Raw genomic sequence first — 22,277 nt, forward strand, 5'->3', positions numbered from 1 at the left:
CATCATCAGGATTGGAAAAAAAAAAAAAGAAAAAAAAAAGGAAAATAACTTTCTCACAATGTAGTTCAATGTCATATTACGGCAGGAGCTCTTGCCAGCTGGACTCATTGGTCCCCCATCCCAGGCTATGGAAACACGGTCCTGGCTTCTTGTGTCAACACAAAGATGGCATCTCGGGTCCAACTCGTTGCTTCTAGATCTTCTCACATAAACATTTCTGTCCAGAACTGTGTCCCTGCTGATCCCCTTGGCTGGAACCCCCCTTTTCCATTTTACGTCCAAGTTCAAGACCTGATTCAAATCCGCTTCCTCCATACAGCAACCCCTGTCTCATCTAGTTTCACAGGGCCTTCTTTCTGAGCATGGTTTTTCGGTCTTACTCTCTACACAAGACAATGTAGCATGTAATTCTGCAGGGGTGATGCATCACAGCTGAAGGTGAGTCTAGAATCCAGGCTGAAGGCCAAAATCACATGGAGTCAAAGATGCTCTTAAAGATCTCTTAACAGAGGCGCCATCTTGGAGATGAACACAGAGTGAGTCAAACAGTTTTCCCTCCAGCACTAAAACACATTGCTGTTTCTCTGGTTGAACATCCGATAAAGGGTGTTTGTGTAATGCGGATATTTTTAAAGTGTGTTTAGAAACACCGGAATCACACACAGTGAGTGGGGTGTGATGCCTACTCTATGTGCAGAAACTGAGACCAACGGAGGAACCAGAACACATATCTATGCCTCTACTCTCCTGCATCCCTGAGCACAGTGTAAACCTGCATCTCTCCCTCTCTTCTCTCTGCTATCCTTCCCCTCTGATGCATAGATTATTCCTATAACATGATATACATTTTTTTTTTTTTTTGAGACAGTCTCACTCTGTCACCCAGGCTGGAGTGCAACCTCCACCTCTGCTCACTGCAACCTCCACCTCCTGGGTTCAAGCAATCCTCCCACCTCAGTCTCACAAGTAGCTGAGACTACAGGCACACTCCAGCACGTCCTACTAATTTTTTGCATTTTCTGTAGAGATGGGGTTTTACCACATTGCCCAGGCTGGTCTCGAACTCGAGCTCAAGTGATCCATTCACCTTGGCCTCCCATCTTGCTGGGATTTCAGGCGTGAGCCACAGCGCCCAGCTGCATGGTATACATTCTTACATAGTTCTCATCGTTTTCAGACATGAGGGTTAAAAATTATAAAAAGAAAAAGAATCTGCTGAATGTTTTCTTTAATAGATCTCACAAAGACCCCCTAATACAGCAGTGAAAAAAGTGGAGGTGCACTGCTGGGCTTGGGGTGATGATGCTCAGAGCCTGCTCACAGCCCCATGTGAAAACTACCAGAAGAGACTAGGCGTGGTGGCTCACACCTGTGATCCCAGCTCTTTGGGAGGCCGAGGCAGGTAAATCAGCTGAGGTCAGGAGTTTGAAACCAGCCTGGCCAACATGGTGAAACGCTGTCTCTACTAAAAATACAAAATTTAGCTGGGCATGGTGGTGCGTACCTGTAATCCTAGATACTCGGGAGGTTGAGGCAGGAAAGCTGTTTGAACCTGGGAGGTGGAGGTTGCAGTGAGCCAAGATCGTGCCACTGTACTCCACCAACCTGGGTGACAGAGCAAGACTCTGTCTCAAAAAAAAAAAAAAAAAAAAAAAAAAAAAAAAAGGAAATACACCAGAAAGCCCAAGAACCCATAAACTCCTTGAGGACCTGGCCTAACCAGGTCCAGATACACGGGAGGGTTCTTTAATATTCTTTAAGGGGTGAGGTCTCCAGGAAAAGAGTTGTCTTGGGAAAGAGACCTAAATACCAATTCCTCATGTGGGTCCAGGCTTAGATTACAGGCCCTTTTCTTACTGGTGAACTCAGAAAATTGGCAAACCCCATTTCCTTCTTAAGGAAGAGAAGAGACACATCCAAGAAAACTCATGCTTCATGCAGAGAAGCCACTTTTGGATGAACTCAGTGAAGCCCGGAGGCTTGTGGGAATATCCCTGCAGTGATCCTGTGTGGCTCCAAGATGGGACTGGTGCTCAGTGGCTGGGAACAGATGCTATGGCAGCAGTGAGCCAGCAGAGTCAACAAGTGTAGCCGGCTGTCTGTGGGGCCCCAGCTGTTCCCTTCCACCTGTCCCTCTCCCAGCTGAGACTTGCCAGCGTGGCCGCCACCAGCCACGTGGATGTCTGCCTGCCTCGGACTGCTCCCTGTGGCTTTGTTCTTTGTATTGTTGAAGAGGAGTCCAAGGCGTGGCTTGGCTGGGTGGAACCTGAAGGGGCAGTTCCCATCACATTGGCAAGAGAAATTGCCTTTTAAACCAAGGAAGATTTGGTTTGGTTTGTCTCCAGGCGACAGAGCAAAACACAGTAAAAGCAGGTCACCACCAGCAATAGGATTTTCCGATTCCTGGGAATCTCAACTATTTGTTCCTGTCGTCTCCACGAAGGATGCTGAACTGTGGGTTGAACATGATGTTTGCTGCTGTACTTTTGCCAACCACACAGGAGTCCACTTGCCCCAGAAAAGAAAGAACATGGGATGGGGTATGGAATAAAGATGCTGGGGCCAGGCGCAGTGGCTCATGCCTGTAATCCTGGCATTTTGGGAGGCCGAGGCGGGTGGATCACTTGAGGTCAGGAGTTTGAGACCAGCATGGTCAACATCATGAAAGCCTGTCTCTACTAAAAATAAAAAAATTAGCCAGGTGTGGTGGCGGGTGCTTGTAGTCCCAGCTACGCAGTAGGCTGAGGCAGGAGAATCGCTTGAATCTGGGAGGCAGCAGTTGCAGTGACCCGAGATCACACCACTGTACTCCAGCCTGGGCGACAGAGCAAGACTGTCTCAAAAAAAAAAAAAAAAAAAAAAATGCCAGGACACCTCTCCCTGCTTGGCCTGTCTCCCTGAGATGACGAGTATTTCCCTGGCAGGTGAGCTGACTCCAGAGTCAAAGTACAATGCTGTGGGGACTTTTGACCCCCTGCTCCCCAACGCCCAGCTGGTCAGCTCACCTGAGGTTCCCTTTGTTGGTGGCATACTTGACGTGGTTGCAGATGTAGTTGAACATCCCGTGGGCTGTGGTGCAGTCGCGAGCATCGAATACCTGGAAGAGGCGCAGGGTGGAACTGATTGCCTCTTCTTTCCCTCCCTAGTTCCCCAGCGTAATCTTCCCATTTTAGGAGAACCCAGATCCCACTCCAGCTGCTGCTCCATTGGTGAAGTGGGCACCTCATTACTGAGTCCCAGGCTGCATTTTATATTTTCTCTTTTCTATCCTAATCACCAAGGCCAATTTGAGCAGGAAAAAAAAAAATCCCCTGAAAGTAGGCATGGCATGTAAGTGAACATGGGAAAGGATTAGTAAATGAAGGGGAGTTTAAATGTGTTGGTTACATTTTCTGTTAGGTTACTAGGGATTAAAAAAAAAACAACAGAACAAAAATCAAACAAAATCCCCCTGATCTTGATAACAAATCTACTTCCAACTTTAAACTATTTCCTAAAATAAAATCATAACCAAGGGACACAGAAACAAATGCCTTCAGGGAGTAGGCAGATAAATAAGCTGAGTAGGTGCAAGACAAAAGGGAATGGTGAGGTCTGTGGTCAACTGAAAAGTATAAGCCCTCCCTTCCAAGAGATATGCAAGTTCATTTTTGCAAAAGCACTGTGTTGGCTAAATAAGACATGATTATCATCTAGAGCTGGCTGTGATCTTAGAATGTGGGACCCCATGACCACCATCTGATAGGTCACCATGGCCACCAGGTACACCTGATAGAACCTTATCCTTTTTAAAGCTCCATCCACTCCCATTCCCCTCTTCCTTCATTTATGGGCTCTTCAAGGTATCTGACTTCACCACCTACCTGCAGCTTGGACCACTGGATCCTGCCCACACAGCGTGAGGCATTCCGCCAGGCATGCTTGGCCCCGTAGATGAGCTCTGTATCCTTGAGCTGGTAGGTGCTAGTGGTTTCGATCTCTTTGTTCACCTCTTCCAGCCTTTCCATGTGGGCTTTGGAGCCAAATCTGAATGAAGAGGAAGGGACATGGGAACATCACCCCGTCTTCTGAATTAGAAGTTGGTGGAAGGGGAGAGCTATTCCAAGAGGCTGGAAGCTACAAAAAATTCCAAGTTGACTTCTGGATGCAACAGTTTGATTTCTGGATGCAAGATAAAGCAGACACTGCAAACTCAAATGCCCACAAAGGCTGAACATTGTACATACAACTCAACCAGCTGGGTGGGGACTGTGGCAAACAGGTGAGCCAGGCCTTTTCCAAAGCAGGCAGCCATGACTCCACTCCTGCCACTTGTCACCTGACAGGAGCGGGGGCCCATGACTGCCAAATCTTTCCAGAGAAACTGGAAATCTGACTTTTAAAGGGAACTCTTCTAATTTTTAAATATTGGCAATGAATTCAATTTTAGAAAGTTAAAAAAAATTTCTACGAAAAATTTTTGGTTTACAGAAAGGTATATAGGATAATATAATAAACCCCCATGTCCCAAGCCTAAAAAATAATGTAACAGTTTCTTGGGGAAGGCTTCCCCAAGGTAGACAATTCTCTCCCCAGAAGTGACTGCTATGTTGAACCTGGCATTTACCATTCTCACACACTTGTTTATATCTTTGCCACATGTGTATCTATCCTTCAACCATGTACAATGTCATTCTGCATGTTTAAAGCATTCATATAGGCTGGGTTTGGTGGCTTACATAATCCCAGCACTTTGGGAGGCCGAGGAGGGTGGATCACTTGAGGCTAGGAATTTGAGACCAGCCTGGCCAACGTGGCAAAACTCTGTCTCTACAAAAAATACAAAAATTAGCTGGGTGTGGGGGCGCATGCCTGTAATCCCAGCTACTCAGGATGCTGAGGCAGAGAATTGCTTGAGTCTGGGGGGCAGAGGTTGCAGTGAGCCAAGATCATGCCATTGCACTCCAGCCTGGGTGACAGAGCAAGACTCTGTCTCAAAAAAATACATCAATAAAAAAATTCATATAAATGGTGCTATACTGGATGTATCCTTTTATAATTTATCCTTTCTTTTGCTCAAAGTTAGCTATGAACTGCAGTTCCATTAACATGCAGAGCACTAATCCCTTTGATTTTTATGGTTGTATAGTATTCCATCACTGGAATATACCACAACTTACCCATTCTCCTGTTGATGGCATTTATGTGGTTTCTTTTTCTTTTCTTTTTCTTTTTTTTTTGAGATGGAGTTTCACTCTATTCACCCAGGCTGGAGTGCAGTGGTGTGATTTTGGCTCATTGCAACCTCCATCTCCTGGGTTCAAGCGATTCTCATGCCTCAGCCTCCCAAGTAGCTAGGATTATAACTGTGCACCACCATGCCCTGCTAATTTTTGGATTTTTAGTAGAGGTAAGGTTTCACCATGTTGGCCAGGCTGGTCTTGAATTCTTGGGCTCAAGCGATCTGCCGCCTTGGTCTCCCAAAGCGCTGGGATTACAGGCGTGAGCCACTGTACCTGGTATCTTGTTGGATCTTTAATGTTAATTTTTTCCTGCTACAAACAATGTTTCAGTGAACATTCTTACTGATGGTTTCTTGTGAACAGGTGTGAGAATTTCTCTAGGGTATGTATCTAGGCATGGAATTGCTTGAAATTTTTCAAATTATAAGCAGCCCTTTGCAGGTGAAACAAAAGCACTTCTGGGGAACAGATGTGACCTGTGGGTAGCCAGTTTTAAGCCTCTGTGTATGGCAGAGGCCTTGTGCTTTGGCCTTGTGCTTTGGCCTTGGTGCAAAGTTGGGGCTGACATCTTTGTTTCCAGCATTCGATAACTTACCTTGGGCTCCCCAGAATTGACATACACTTGCCTTTTAATTGATGAATAGTATTGATCAATAAACTCTTTGGCGAGAGGGAAGAGCTGTTCTTTTGTGCGGACATCTTCAGGCCTCCGTATATGCTGAGAAGGAAGCATGATGGAGCCCATGCAGATGTACTCAGTGCATCCCGTTTCCTGGAAGATCAAGAGATTTGGGCTATTGCTTGGTTTTACCCAAGAGTGGCAGGTGTTAGGCTGTGGGCTTGGATCTCATATTCATGGTTGAATTTACCTGGCCCTTAATTCCCAGAGGCAATTTCTCAAGTACCAGCTTCAAATTCTTGCTGGATATGGTCATAGCCATGTTAAGGAACACTAAGTAGCATTTTCAGGTTCCTAAAGTATTTGCTCTACTCATCTTGGAAACAGAAGCTTTTTGACTAGGAATCAGAATCACTGGTACTAAAATCTGAAATATTTTTAGATTTTGCATGATGATCAAAGAGGAACTAATACAGTGGCTACAGTAACTCATTTGAATGCATCTATGATAGATTGATTGCAAAATAGGGCCCTAATTTTTCCCCTCCCTGTATTCACATCCTTTGTGATGTGGCTTTACAGCAATTCTCCATGAAGAAGTGGAGCCTATCCCTTAACCTCTTGACTCTGGGCTGGTTTGACCCTTAGGATGTGGCAGAAATGACCCTGTGACAATTCTGAGTCTAGGCCTCAAGAGTTCTTGCATGTTTCTGCTCATCCTCTTAGAATCCTGCAACTACATGTGAACAAGCCCAAGCCAGCTTGCTGGAAGAGGAGAGACCACATGGAACAGGGCTGAGTTATCTCAGCCAGGACCATCCTAGACCACCCTGACCTTAGTTGACCCCTCAGACGTACCTACAGATGTACGAGAAAGCCTCACCAAAATCAACAGAGTCTGGACCAGATCACTAAACCACCCAGCCAATCCGTAGACTTTTGAAAAATTATACATAGTTTTAATAGTTGTTTTCACCCAATAAGTTTCAGGGCAATTTGTTACATTGTAATAGCTTGCAGATACCATTCCTCCAAGACGCCCAGGTTCAACAAAAATTTAAAACAATATAGCGGTTTGTTGACTATTAAAAATATGAAATAAAAATATTGAGGACACACTGTGAAATCAAGGAAGGGTTTGTTCAATACTCCACCAGTGGTCAGACTATGAGAGACAGAGAGGGTATTCACAAACAGCAACTCTTCTTAGATTCTTTTGCATACCGGGTTCACGAATAAAAAGCATTTACGTAAGAGAGTGAGAATTCACCAGTGGTTCTCAAACAGGGGTGAATTTCTTACCCAGGGGATGTTAGGTAATGTCTTGGAGACTGCAAGTGTTGAAGAAGGAAGAAAGAAACATGAAAAGTGGCTTAACAATCAGATACAGGTTTATTTTAAAGAATAAACCTGAGAGGGGCTTCTGGCTGAGTTAGGTTAGGCGCACTCTTTTTTATTTCTTTAAGTTCCAGGATACATGTGCAGGTTTGTTACATAGGTATACATGTGCCATGGTGGGCACTTAACAACCCATCATCTAGGTTTTAAGCCCTGTATACATTAGGTGTTTGTCTTAATGAGGAGCACTCTTTTCTACAGACTAAGAGTATTTAAGGGTTTAGGGTGATAGAGTTTATCACAAGCTTGAAATGTTTCTGTGTCTCTTTGTCTTGCTTATCTGGGAGGGAGAATTTTTGTGTCTGTTCCCATACATTTTCCTGCAGCTGCAGGCATATCCCCCAAGTCTGCTTTTAGCTTCCCTATCTTAGTGCATCTAAAGGGAAAGGAATATGCTATTAAGGCCCACTGTTTTACTGGAGCCTATTATATGAGTGTGAAGTTTGGTGGTTACCCAAGAGACTTTTCCCCCTCCCTCTGTGTCTGAGCTGTCTTATCTGTGTTTTACTGTCTGCCTTTTCTGGCTGCTAGTTGTTAGAAGGGAGGTGATTTCCTTGAAATGCATGAGGTTAGAAAGGGAGCTGGAACTTAAAATGGCAGTGTTTGTCCAAGAGGGCGGTGCTTCTGCTGTCAGAGACATTTTTAGTTGTCACAACCTGGAAGGGGATGTACTAACATCTAGGGGGTAAGGGTCAGGGGTGGTGCTCAACACCCTACAACAGAGGACAGCCCCCACAACAAAGACTTATCCGACTCCAAATGTGGACAGTGATGCAGCTGCACCCCCTTGTCTATACCCTGCTGGGGTACTCACCAATGTGCTGTTAAGGTGGAGGGTGTCAGTGAGAACCACGTCAGTCTCCCAGTTCTTGACTTTGAGGAAGCGTGGACACTTGGAGGGGCTGCCATTCTTTGTGGGGGACTGTTTTCCTGAGGCAGGGGGCTGAAGCAGAGAATGAAGGTGGAAGATGAGGCAGGGCCTTGAGTGGACTGTAACATTGTCTCCACGGAGGCTGGGAGAGCCATTGTTCTTCCTGGGATCTGCCTTGAGTCACCAACTGTCTATATCCAGAGTAAGATCCAGCCCTCCCTGGCTGACATGTACAAGGTTCCTGGGAACCTGATTTCCCCACTTACGTGGAAAGAAACACCATGGAAGAGCCTCTTGGGTTCTGCTCTGGGGAGAGGCATCAGGAACTCAAAGGTGGTCTCTCTGGTTCAATAGGGTCTGACACACTGAGTAAGGACTCGGTGAACATTTGTTGAATGAACACATGATTGAAAGGACACCATCAGCCTCTTTGAATGATAATAGCCCTTAGCACCGAGGAATCAAACCTAAAGCTGGGTCAATTTACTTGGATTTCTAGGCCTTTCTGTGACAGTCCAAACTCACCATTTCTGGCAAGGACTGAGAAAACAAAGATTTAAACTGAAAAATTTTGGGCCAGGCACAGTGGCTCACACCTGTAATCCTGGCACTTTGGGAGCCTGAGGCGGGCGGATCACTTGAGATCAGAAATTTGAGATCAGCCTGGCCAACTTGGTGAAACCTCGTCTCTATTAAAAAATACAAAAATTAGCCGGGCGTGGTAGCGCATGCCTGTAATCTTAGCTACTTGGGAGGCTGAGGCGAGGCAGGAGAATCGCTTGAATCTGGGAGGCAGAGGTTGCAGTGAGCCAAGATCACACCACTGCACTCCAGCCTGGGAGACAGAATGAGACTCCATCTCAGAAAAATAATAATGAAATAAAATAAAATAAAATAAATTGAAAAAATTTGATTCAAAGAATATTGCCCCCAAATTTCTGGTTTCTGACTTTTAAAACTTCCAGGCTCATTCCTGCCTCTGGGCCTTTGCACTTACCGTCCCCTCTGTCTTGAACACCTACATGGAAAGAAGCCATGGAAGAGCCTGTTTATGGGGAACTTTAGTCCCCCATTTGTCTTCACTCTGCAAACAATTTGACCAGCAGGTGAGTGGGGATAAGTCTCGGGCTGACCAGTGTTGGCCCATTCATTTTAGACCTCACTGATAAGGATTACATCCGTCTTTTTTTTTTTTTTTGAGACAGGGTCTCACTCTGTCACACAGGCTGGAGTACAGTGGTGCAATCATAGCTCACTGTAGACTTGACTTCCTAGGCTCAAGCGATCCTCCCACTTCACCCTCCCAAGTCGCTGGGACTACAGGTGCATGCCACCATGCCCAGCTATTTTTTTGTATTTTTTGTAGACACAGGGGTCTTACTATGTTGCCTAGGCTGGTCTTGAACTCCTAGACTCAAATAATCCTCCTGCCTCAGCCTCCCAAAGTGTTGGGATTACAGGTGTGAGCCATCGCGCCTGGCCTACGATCACATCTGTCTTGGATGCTCCTGGGTTATTGTCTACCTGCCTGGGCACAGGCACACACATGCATCAGGCAGGCATTGGTCACTTAGTAACTCTAAGGGAGGGGCAGCAGGCACACCCTGATGCGAAAGCCAAGCAAGGTCAGGGAGAAGATGAGCCAATGTTAAGTGACACTCATGCAAAGAGTACATCAGTGCACAGTGACCTTAAGGCAGGGTATTCATACATTCAACTAGTATTTATTGAGCACCTATTATAATACATGCTCAATAAATAGGCACTGGGGATTCAGCAATGAAGAAGACAGACAGGGACCTTGCTCTCTGAAGTGTTATGTGGTGGAGGTGGAGATAAACAGTAAGTAAACTAACATAGGATCAGTATAATTCCAGGTGATGATAAGAATAGAAAATGGGGAGGTGACTGTAACTAACCGGAGGGGAGAAGGGCAAGTGCAAAGGCACTGATGTGGGAATGAGCTTGTTAAGTTCAAAGGACCAGCAAGGAGGTTGAGTGTGGCTGCAGTGTATGCATGAGGGCAAGTGTAAGGAGATAAAATCAGAAAGGAGGCACGGCACCCGTCTCACTGACTTGGAGGAGCTCAGGCTGGTGAGGGTAGCTGTGAATTATGATTAAAGGTGCTAAGTCCAGGATAGAAGTCACAAAGAACTGCGAAGGACTAATACTGATAACTAACATTAAATGAGCACTTATTATGTGCCAAGCAACAACCTTATTATCTCCATTTTACAGATTAGGAAACTGAGGCACAGAGAGGTTAAGTTGCCCAAGATCACAGAGCTAATAAGCTGAAGAAAGGAGTCCAATCCAGGCAGTCTGGCTATCAAACCATGTCCTTAACAGCTTGACTATCCTGCCTCTTGGCCATTAGGAATAATTCATTCATTTAACACATGTTTATTGAGTAGTTCCTATGTGCCAGGTGAGGCAGCAAAGACCAAGACCATAGGACAAACTAGATGGATGTGAGCTCCCACGGAGTCACAGTCCTGTAGGAGGTGATGAAAACTGAATGAGCCATGGCAATCGATTTAGCACAATGGATGCCATTACATGGGACCTTGGCAGCACAGGGGAGGTGGGAGCGCATAGAAGAGACATCTAACCTCTAGATTAAGACCAAAAGATGAGTACATCCTAGACAGACAAAGAAGAGGAAGCAAGGTCTTAAAGCAGAGAGAACAGATCATGCAAAGGTCCTAAGTTAAGAGAACTATCATGGCCACCTTCGCAGCCAGTGGAATAAGAGTTCTGTGTTGAAGCGTTCATGGCGCCATGTTGGAGCCTGGGGAACAGGAGGTTGGGGAAGAGTGTGCCACTGTTAAAGATCGCTCCGGAAGAGTGCAGGCTGTGGCAGCACAGGGAACCCACGGAAGGTGATAGGATTCATAATCTTCCTCGTCTTCCCACCCTGGCCAGATCTGGTCCTCCTCAGTGCTGGGCGCTACCAACCATCCGTGCTGGACACGCCACACGTGGGAGCTATCTTAGTCATCAGCTTCTTCTCTATCTCCCACACCCAACTCATCACTGGTGATCACCCATCTTAGCTTTTTAACTAGCTCTAGAATCCATTCACTCCTCTCCCCTTCCACTGGCCAGCGCCCTGACCAAGTCATCTCTTACTTGGATGATCAGTCACCCCCTAAATGTTAGCCATTATTTATTATTATAAATGTTATTATTATGTGACCACTAGCCCAACTTATAGTATTAGAAGTATTAGTATTACCAGTAGTACTGCAATGATTCTGCAAGCATTATTACTTGTATTACTTGTATTATTACTACTTGTATTATTACTTGTATTACTATTATTACTTATATTATTACCTATATTATTATTACTTGTATTATTATTATTATTACTTCTGCAAGTATTATTACCACACTACCACACTCGGAGCATGATAAAGGTTTGGATGAGTTCTTCCCTTTGTTTCTCATTGATAGTTTCTGTCTCAGTTATTGTGCCCATGTTTCCTTAGGAATCTGGATACAAACAACCCCGCTTTGTTCAAAGGCCTGACCAGGCACCCTAAACACTTCTTTAGGATCCTGTCTCCCCTCCTGTCTCTTCCAGGAGGAGTTCTGGAGGTGATGAAAGTCACATCTGGGCAGGGCTTTGTAGTAAACACATTCCTCTGATCATGCCGACAACCTGTATCATTGAGGAAAAAAATATCCTACCTTGTGCAGAGGAAGAAACCCCAGCCATTCTCCCTACACACCCGGTTTCAGATGTGGTGATGACATCGGATCTGGGCCCAGGACTCAGAGGGTGGGGGGCCAGGCATGAGGAGGAGGAGCAGGGTGCGAGCCTGTGGGCAGCAGCCGACAGTCTTCATCGCCAGGGAGTGGGAGGAACGAGATAACAGGACTAATAAAAGAGGCCATCTGTGGAGGTCCCAGATGTGTGAGGGGTGGTCGTTAAGAGTCAAGTAGTTGGCTGCCCGAGTGTGAGCCGTGCCCCCCTCCACCCTGGGTTTCACTGGATTGCACACTTGAAACCAGGCATTAGGAGGCTTCTGGCAGGGCTGTTGTACTTGGCGCTTTGATGTTTTAATTAGCCAGCAGCAATATTAGATGACTCAGGAAGGGAGAAACGGGGAGATTAATATAGCAGTCAGGGGCCCTGCATGCAGGATGCAAATGACTTTTCTGAGTGGGCACCAAAGTTCTCCTGGTCAAAATGCAGATTAGCAGCACTTGCGAGTTATTACGGTGGGCACAGGGCACATGTGGGCTTTGGACTGTGGCTACATACATCCTTTTCTGGCTTTATGTCTGCGGTGGGGACAATGGAAGCTTTTAAGTGGGAGGAGACATGGCTCGCTCTTTGTGGACCCCGGGACACCTGCCCCTAAGTGTGCAAAGGAGGCCATGAGCTCATGGACATTTTCATAGCCTTGTCAACACCTCTTTGCCTAGGAAGCTTGCAGAGGTCCTGAAGGAATGAAAGGAAATGGTCCTGCAGCCAGGCTCAAAAGGAGGCAGGGAGGTGCCGTCATGTCAGCCTGGGCTCTGGAGCTGAGAACGCCACTTCCAAGGTCTGCTGAAGCTGATTCCTTTTCCCCCTCTCTCTTTTCCTCCCTTCTTTCTCCCTTTCAACAAGTGCATATTGAGCACCTACTGTATTTTGGGGACAAGTATTCTAGGACTCAGCAGCCGTTGAATGACTCTCATTCCACAACTGGGAAAAGCATCTTACAGCTGCTTCTTCTAAAGCAGAGATGCGCAGACGGCGTGGCCCACTGTCTGTTTTTGTACAGCTCCTGAGCTAAGAAGGATTTTTTCCATTTTTGGATTATTGAATGCAAAAATCAAAAGGAGAATATTTTGTGACACACAAAAGTTATATGATGTTCAAATGTTAGTGTCCATAAATAAAGTTTCATTGGGGCTCATTTGTGTCCATATAGCGTGTGGCAGCTTTGACACAACAATGTCAGAGTTGGCTAGTAGTTTTGATGGAGTCCAATGCCATGTGGCCCACAAAGCCAAAAATATTTATCTTGTCCTTTAGAGAAGAGGTTTGTAGACTCCTGATCTAAAGGGTTGAATTCCAGTGGCTGACCCCGACCACTGAGTTTGCTCAAATGCCGGCATGTTAGAAAACTTTCCTGAGCCTTTTTTTTTTTTTTTTTTTTTTGAGATGGAGTCTCACTCTGTCACCCAGGCTGAAGTGCATTGGTGTGATTTTGGTTCACTGCAACCTCCATCTCCTAGGTTAAGTGATTCTCCTGCCTCAGCCTCTGGAGTAACTGGGATTATAGGCATGTGCCACCAGGCCTGGTTAATTTTTTTTTTTTTTTTTAAGTAGAGATGAGGTTTCACCATGTTGGCCAGGCTGGTCTTGAACTCCTGACCTCAGGTGATCTGCCCACCTCAGCCTCCCAAAGTGCTAGGACTGCATGTGTGAGCCACTGTGCCGGTTGTGATCATTCTTTAAAGCAGTGTCACCTCCTTGACATTCTCTGCCCCCAATCACCCTTACCATGCTTTGTTTTCCCCCTAGCACTTAACACTACCTGTGGTCATCATGAGCATATATGTACCTGGACATGTATGTGCATATCTACATTTATATATCTTGTAGATATAGATTTACATATACCTATTTAGGCATTTATATAATACTTGTTTTCTGCCTACCCACTGTTCAGTTTGTTCTATCCCTGGAATAGTGCCCAGCACACAGTACATGTTCAATAAACATATGAGATCTGCATGAGACTGCATTCTGTCCTTCCTCGAAATTTATTTGAAGCCTGTGATAGTTAATATTGTCAACTTGATGGAAGAATGCAAAGTATTGTCCCTGGGTGTGTCCGTGAGGGTGTTGTCAAAGGACACTAACATTTGAGTCAGTGGATTGGGAAAGGCAGACCCACCCTCAATCTGGGTAGGTACAATCTAAGTAGCTGCCAGTGTAGCCAGAAGAATAAAAGCACCAGAAGAATGTAAAAAGACCAGACTGGCTTAGCCTCTGAGCCTACATCTTTCTCCTGTGCTGGATGCTTCCTGCCCTTGAACATCGGACTCCAAGTTCTTTTAGCTTTGGGACTCAGGCTGGCTTCCTGGCTCCTCAGCTTGTAGATGGCCTATTGTGGGACCTCACCTTGTGATTGTGTGAGTCAATACTCCTTAATAAACTCCCCTTTATATATACATCTATCCTATTCATTCTGTCCCTCTAGAGAACCGTGACTAATACAAAGCCCTAACCCCATCCCCCACCCCCATGTGATTTTGTTGGGAGATAGAACTTTTAGGAGATAATGAAGGTTAGACAAGGTCATAAGGGTGGGGCCCTAATCTGATAGGATTGGTGGCCTTATATGAAAAGGAAGAGAGCGCTCTTTCTCTCTGTCTGCCATATGAGAACACAGAGAAGGCAGATGTCTACAAGCTGACAAGACAGCCCTCACCAGAACCTGACCACGCTGGCACTGTGATCTTGGACTTCCAGCCCCCAGAACTGTGAGCTGTAAATTTCTGTTGTCTAAGCCACCCAGGCAATGGTCCTTTGTGATTATAACCTAAGCAAACTAACACAAGGTCTAAAAAGCTTCAAGACTGTAGAGTCCCTTAAAAGCTAAGCCAAGGACGTTGGCCTTGATTTCATAGAAAATCACGAGCCCTGAAACTGCCTGCCTGAGTGAGTGATCTTATCTCAGCTGGGTTTTAGGGAAGACATGATTGCAAGGATTGCAGGAGGGAGAGGGTCAAGGCAGAGAGACCCATGAGGAGGATGCTGCAATGAGGCCGTGAGTGGCCACAGGGTGGGAATACAGCTACAGGGGCAGGAGGACTAGAAGCGGGGAACTGAAGGTTGGGGGCTCTGGAAGTGGAACTGAGAGTCTCTGGGTAGGAGAGGATCGGGGCAAAGGATAAAGTCAACATGGATTGGGTAAGTGGAAGGATGGTGGCCTTTTTTTTTTTTTTTTTGAGATGGAGTTTTGCTCTTGTTACTCAGGCTGGAGTGCAATGGCATGATCTCGGCTCACTGAAACCTCCGCCTCCCGGGCTCAAGCGATTCTCCTGCCTCAGCCTCCTGAGTAGCTGGGACTACAGGCATGTTCCACCACACCTGGCTAATTTTTGTATTTTTAGTATAGACGGGGTTTCTTCATGTTGGTTGGGCTGATCTCGAACTCCTGATCTCAGGTGATCCACCTGCCTTGGCCTCCCAAAGTGCTGGGATTATAGGCGTGAGCCACTGCGCCTGGCTGGATGGTGGGCTTTTTTAGCAGATGTTAGGCAGTAAGAAGCAGGTGTGCTGGGCGGTGGATGGAGGGAGATTTTTTAGGCAAGAAGACAGAAACTCAGCACCAGAACTCAGAACACCTAGAAACAGAGGCCAAGCACCTGCCCTTCCCCAGTAGTGGCTGTCACTGTCACAAGTCTCACAGTGAAACCAGGACTGACAGCTACACCAAGGGAGGCAGGCAGGCACCTCCAAGACATACAGCATCTTAGGAACTATTATGGCAGCAGTCTTTAATCTTTTTGGCACCAGGGACTGGTTTTGTGGAAGACAAATTTTCCATGGGCCAGTGGTCGGGGGCATGGTTTCAGGATGATTCAAGTGCATTACCTTGATTGTGTGCACTATTTCTATTATTATTATATTATAACACACAATGAAATCATTATACAACTCACCATAATGTAGACTCAGTGGGAGCACTGAGCTTGCTTTCTGCAATTAGATGGTCCCACATCGGGGTGATGGGAGACAGTGACAGATCATCAGGCATTAGATTCTCATAAGGCGCATGCAGCCTGGATCCCTCATATGCGCAGTTCACAACAGGTTCGAGCTCCTATGAGAATCTAATGCCGCCACTGATCTGACAGGAGGCAGAGCTCAGGCGGTAATGTGAGTGATGCGGGGCAGCCGTAAATACAGATGAAGCTTCACTTGCTCGCCTGCCGCTCACCTCCTGCTGGGCGGTCCAGCTCCTAACAGGCCAGTACTGGTCTGTGGCCTGGGGTTCGGGGACCCCCGTATTATGGGATGAACCGTGTCCTCCCCCCACCCCAACCCCATCAAATTCATATGTTGATGTCCTAAACTGCCTCAGAATGTGACCTTCTTTGGAGTTAGGGCCTTTATAGAGGAAATCAAGTTAAAGATGAGGTCATCAGGGTGGGTCCTGATCCAGGAGGGCTGGTGTCCTTACAGAAAAGAGAAATTTGACGGCCGACATGCTCACAGGGAGAGCGCCATGTGAACACAAAGACGGCCACCTACAAGCCAAGGAGGGAGGACTGGGTCAGCTTCTCCCTCCCAGCCCTCGGAAGGAACCAGCACTGCCAACACCTTGATTTTGTATTTCCGGCCTCCGGAACTGTGAGACAATTCATTCTGCTGTGTAAACCACCCAGTTGGTGGTGTTTTATTACAGCAGCCCTAGTAAACTCATCTAAGAGCTAAGGCCTAAACCTGTACAAAGCAAGTCGCTTCTTATTCTAATGCTATCGGCACCAGTGACAACTCTTCTATTAGAGGCCTGCAGCAACCTGCCCTGTTTGGCTTCTCCTGAAATGAGGGCAGCACACCAGGGCTGAGCTGGGCAGAGGGCCATTCACACCAGGGGCCAGACACCACACACTGTGCCCTTTGCTGCAGCCCTGGGTGGCACCGCACCCACCTGTAGGCACCACCTCTCCTGGGCAGCAAGTGTAACCCGGTTATGAGCTGGGGCAGACCAGGGTCCAGGCCCACAGACTCACAAATCCAGAAGGTACCCACTTATCTGTGCCATTAAAACATTGCTACGTATAGAACTTAACCAAGCGTATTTAGTACTTTGGAATATAATTTCCCATAGTGTATTCAAAGCACTATGTCTAAAGTGATTCATTCCTTAAGATAACTCCATAGAAACTCGACACTGCTTACTCTGCTTCTCTCTCTTCTGTAATTCAACAGTCTGTAGAAGGTGATTAAGAAAGGGGGTGCTTGGGTGTCAGACCCATCCCAGTTAAGGATTCAGGGTGATAGTGGAGACCTCTGGAGGACCAAGGGGCATCAAGGCTGAATTTTTTAAGCTTTCTCCAAATTGCAGTGATATCACAGTATAGCCAGATGCTACTGACAACTTTCAGCTTGGTCCCATTACCAGACCAGAACGTACATATACACCAGGAATTAATCTTAACATCAATCCTGTAATTATCTCATGGCCTGCCCTATGATACTGCATTGTACTGTGTGTGTTTGTTGAAAGCCTTAACTTGCCAAATGCAAATATTGAAAATGTACAAGTTTTGCGTTTATGTTTTGGCCCTTGGATCTTAGAAAATCCTGGGAACCTCAGGAAATGGAAGTAGGCTGGGGCTGTTGACCTGTAAGAGCCTGTTTGGTGGGGGTTGGTTTTGGCAACTGATAGCAATTTACAGAGAGAAAGAAAAATGACTTTGACCCAACTTGCCCTTTTTGGGAAAAGCATTTCAATATGGGGTGGTGCAGTGAAGGAGCATGCAGAGTGGTGTCACTGATTCAGAACCACAGTGTCGTTGTCAGACCCGGACAACAGTCTGGACAGCCTGCATTGAATATACTCACTCTTAAAACAAACAGTTAGCAAAATATGTGGAAATTCCAGCAGGGCTGAACCCAAACACCAGTCAATTCACGTACCACTTCCTGGCTCCACCTTGGCTCTGACCACCCAGGACAGCAAGCTTGGTTGCTGGCCTCTTGGCTCAGTGACCTATAAAGACCTGGGAGTCACTGAGCAGGCGATGCCTGGGGTGGAAGGAAGGAAGACGCTTGTGGGATGGAGAGAGACTCTGTTCAGTATATATCCCTAGAAAGCATCTTGGTGGGGGGTCTGCTGGTTTGAGGGCACCCTGGGAACGGTGGATCACCCCAGGAAGTGGGGCACTGAAGATGCTTTTGGGAAAATCCAACTTGGGTGTCTAGACCAAGGCAAGGGATACCGGACCTGATTGAAGTTGGGGCAAAAATGAGTTGGACTGCAGCTTAGAACTCGGGATTTGGGGCATCCTCCTACAGAGGGTAATTAATCTAAAAATGCAAGAGGTTTCTCAAATGCTTCGAGATAGACTTAGGGAAGGGAGTAACCAAGAAGCACCTTGAGGTGTCAGCCTCAAGGGAGCCAAGGGACTCTGCCAAGGCCAGCCAAGGGAGCTGTGTGGGTAACATCTGTGCACGAGTCTACGAAACCCCAAATATCACAATATGATGACTGCTGTGTGTATCCCCATCTGTAGTTTGTCTTGAAAGTAGAAGTTTTCAGAAGTTGAGGTACATATGAAATGAGAAGAGGGGATGGCTCGGCTGTGAACTGCTCCAGGGCAGTGATCATACTCAATTTCATTTCTTTTTTTTTTTTTTTGAGGTGGAGTCTCGCTCTGTCACCCAGGCTGGAGTGTAGTGGCACCATCTCAGCTCACTGCAACCTCCGTCTCCCAGGTTCAAGCGATCCTCCTGCCTCAGCCTCCCAAGTAGCTGGGATTACAAGTGTGTGCCACCATACCCGGCTAATATTTTTTGTATTTTTAGTAGAAACAGGGTTTCACCATGTTGGCCAGGCTGGTCTCAAACTCCCGACCGCAAGTGATCCGCCTCGGCCTCCCAAAGTGCTGGGATTACAGGCATGAGTCACCACACCTGGCCTTCATTTAATTTTGAGTAACATTCAGTAAATGTCTATTTGGTGCCTGACCTGGGCTAGGCCACTGCACATCCACAGGCTCATTGAATCCTCATGGTAACCCATTCTTCAGATGAGAAAATAGAGGCTGTGAGAGATGACGTGGCTATCCTCAAACTAATGAAAAACAAGCAATAGAGCTGGGCTTGGAATCCAGGCTCTCAAAGTTCCGATCTTTCCACTCAAGGCCCTCCTGCTCTTTTCTCTGTGTTTCCAGAGCTCAGCACCCAGGAGGCATAAATCATATCTGTCCCGTTAATTTCAATGACTGACAAAGATGACAATGTGGTCGTAAAGGGGAAGAGACGCAGCCGTGTCATGACTCAGTGGGTGGTCACTTTGGGCTTTGGGTCACCTGTGGGCCACAAGGGTCTCATCTGTAAAATGGGCACAGTGCTTTCTTGTCCTAACTGCCTCAAATTAGCAATATATTATTTAGTCAGAGAAGAACAATAGTAATGACCCCAACATTTGTTGAGCATTTACTCTGTGCCAGGCCCTGTAGCGTGGGCTCAGGGCTCCACGGCCTGGGTTCAAATCTCATCTCCGTCACTTACTGGTTATGTTGAACCACAAAACCCTCTGTGATTCTCAGTTTCCTCATCTGTAAAATGGAGACAATCACAATATTTCATCGGGTTGAGCTGGGGGTTCAGTGAGACCATGGACCTAAAGTGCTTAGCACAGTACCTGATACTGCTCAATAAATACATTAGGTCCCGTTGTTATGGTTGACATCATTATCTCATATGTTATCTCATTTCATCCTCCCCACAACTTGATGAGCCTATTAGTCCCTATTAGGAAAGGGAGGCTCAGCACAGATGCTGTTAATAATTAGTCATCTGACCAAGGTCACCAGCTAGGCGCTGTACTCCTGGCCTCAATGCTGTGGGCTCATAAGTCCAAGGGTTAAAATGACTACACACTTGCCCCCATGATATTGTTATCACTGTTACTATTTTATTTTTATTTTTTATTTTTTTGAGATAGGGTCTCACTCCGATGCCCAGGCTGGAGTGCAGTGGCATGATCTCAGCTCACTGCAACCTCTGTCTCCTGGGTTCAAGCAACTCTCCTGCCTCAGCCTCCTGAGTAGCTGGGACTACTGGCACACGCCACCACGCCCAGCTAATTTTTGTATTTTTAGTAGAGACAGGGTTTCACCATGTTGGCCAGGCTAGTCTTGAACTCCTGATATCAAGTGATCCACCCTCGTTGGCCTCCCAAAGTGTCGGGATTACAGGCGTGAGCCACCGCGCTGGGCCATTATTACTGTTATTTTTATCCTGACATAATGAATCAGGGCTGACTTAGAAGGCTTCCCGGTGAGCGTGCTGGGTTGTCGCCAAGAAGTGGAGCATTTTACTGGTTTGCCTTCATTCAGACCCAGGCTGGCTGGGGCTGGCTGGGGCTGGCTACACCGTTTTGGTTTTCAGCAAGGCCAGCAGTAGCTGGCCAGTTGGTGTCATCCTGGAGACCTTGGATCCCCTAAAGATTGGGAAAGAAATGGCCCGCAAGCCTGTCCCCCACCTTTCTCATAATTTAGAGCCTCTAGAGAAGCTGGGGGGATGCTGTCATTTACCTGGAAACAGGGAAAATCTTCTCAACAGATTTTGACATTTTGAAAGCAGCTAACAAGCCCTGTGTCCCCAGGGGTGAGAAAATGCCATGATCCCAAGGCGGCTGAGCTTGGGGAGTGGGATTTCGATTTAACAGTCATCTCTCTATCTGATCGCCTTTACCAGTCAGAGGCTGGAGGGAGGGGCAAGGGCAGTGGGAAGGACGGAAAAGAGGAGAGAACCACAAATGGAAATACCACTTCCCCAGGTCTGACCCTGTCCCCACTCGTACCTCATACTAAGGTTTTGATTGACGCTTAATTGGTATCTGAAAATAGATGTTCCGTCCCCAAACAGGGCACGATTCTACCCCTTCTCTCTTAGGAAGGCAAACTAGACAGGCAAGGGAAACAGATGCTTAATAAGAAAGGAAGGGAAGAAGGACTTGATTTGAATCCTGAGTTTGTGCAGGGAGGATGGCCCAACAGCAGGTCCTCATGTTATTTATCTAGGGTAGCTTTTTACTTAAGATGATTATTATGGTAAGAGCCTTTAGGATGATGTCAAAACTCAATATGTGTTCATGACTGTAATCCCAGCACTTTGGGAGGCCAAGGCGGGCAGATCACAAGGTCAGGAGATAGAGACCATCCTGGCTAACTTGGTGAAACCCTGTCTCTACTAAAAATACAAAAAAATTAGCGGGGCGTGGCAGCGTGCACCTGTAGTTCCCGCTACTGGGGAGGCTGAGGCAGGAGAATGGCGTGAATCCAGGAGGCGGAGCTTGCAGTGAGCCGAGATCAGGCCACTGCACTCCAGCCTGGGCGACAGAGTGAGACTCCATCTCTAAAAACAAAAACAAAAAACAAAAAACAAATCCACACAAAACAAAACAAAACTCAACATGTGTCTCAGGTTGTGTTAGCACCAAAGACAACCTCAGAGAACTAACGATGATCCTTAGCAAGAAAAATAAAAAGCAACGTATCAGCCATAATGATTCCCTTGACTATAATGCCTTTTTCCATTTTCTTTTAGGCAAACTCCTACCTGAGCTTCAAAACCCAGCCCAGGTGTCACTTCTTGGGGTAAACCTTCCCTAGTACCTACTTGCTGAGGTAATTATGTTCCCAAAGCATTTTGTATTCCTCTCTATTTCAGCACTAATTGAACCTTGTATGAGTCTCTTCCCACACACATCCGTGAGGGTCTCAAGGGCAGGGACGTCTATGTTTGCTCAGCTTTGCTCCTACCCCAGAACCATGCACATAGCAGGTTAGTGAGTGAATGGTGACAGGTGAACTGATTTGTTCTATCTACTATCCCAGGCCAGATGCAATTTGCAAGGGAGTGGTGAAGATGAGGATCACAAAGTCATACACACAATGCACTCTGTGACGGGGGACTCGAGTCTCACTGGCCCCACCCACAGTGACCCAGACTGTTGGCAAGAGAAATGACTGCTAGATAAAGATTAATGCCTCAGCCTCCTGAGATGGACTTAAAAGAAGACGCCTCTAGGGCTGATTTTCTTTGAATCTAGACAAATAAGAGCATCAAAGAGGGTGGGGATCCCTTCTGGGATTACCAAGGAGTCAGACCTCACTATTTCCTCCAGGAGCTTATAGTCTCCTGTGTCAGGAAGTTCTTCCTTATGTCTAACCTGCATCCATCCCACTTCAATTGCATTCTATTGCCTTTTGCCCAGTCCTTGGCAGTTGCTTTGCTGCTTTGCCCAGCTGCTTCTCAATCCCCACCTATCCCTTCCTGACTCAGGATTGCAGGTAGTGGCTGGGTTTCTCTCTGTGTCATTAACAATGCTAGGCCTCCTGTGGATGCTTAAACAAGCCATAAATGTGGGTTACAACTGGAAGGATAGAAGCTGATTCCAGGAGCTCCAGGTATAGT

At 46.5% G+C, this 22,277-nt stretch overlaps 1 protein-coding gene across 2 annotated transcripts in view; it reads right to left on the minus strand.

Moving 5' to 3' along the window:
• The window catches only part of NOS1 (nitric oxide synthase 1), a 231,703-nt gene that overhangs the window by 68,247 nt on the left and 141,179 nt on the right, over positions 1–22,277 (minus strand). For both annotated transcript variants that reach the window (XM_045366051.3, XM_015431613.4), the window contains exons 4-7: positions 8,054–8,182; positions 5,849–5,994; positions 3,864–4,026; positions 3,006–3,097 (exon numbers count right to left, since the gene is read on the minus strand). In XM_045366051.3, the coding sequence (XP_045221986.2) occupies positions 3,006–3,097; positions 3,864–4,026; positions 5,849–5,994; positions 8,054–8,182 (530 nt within the window). The remainder of the gene's footprint in view (positions 1–3,005; positions 3,098–3,863; positions 4,027–5,848; positions 5,995–8,053; positions 8,183–22,277) is intronic.

Source organism: Macaca fascicularis, chromosome 11, assembly GCF_037993035.2.
Source record: "Macaca fascicularis isolate 582-1 chromosome 11, T2T-MFA8v1.1".
Classification (NCBI taxonomy): Eukaryota; Metazoa; Chordata; class Mammalia; order Primates; family Cercopithecidae; genus Macaca; species Macaca fascicularis.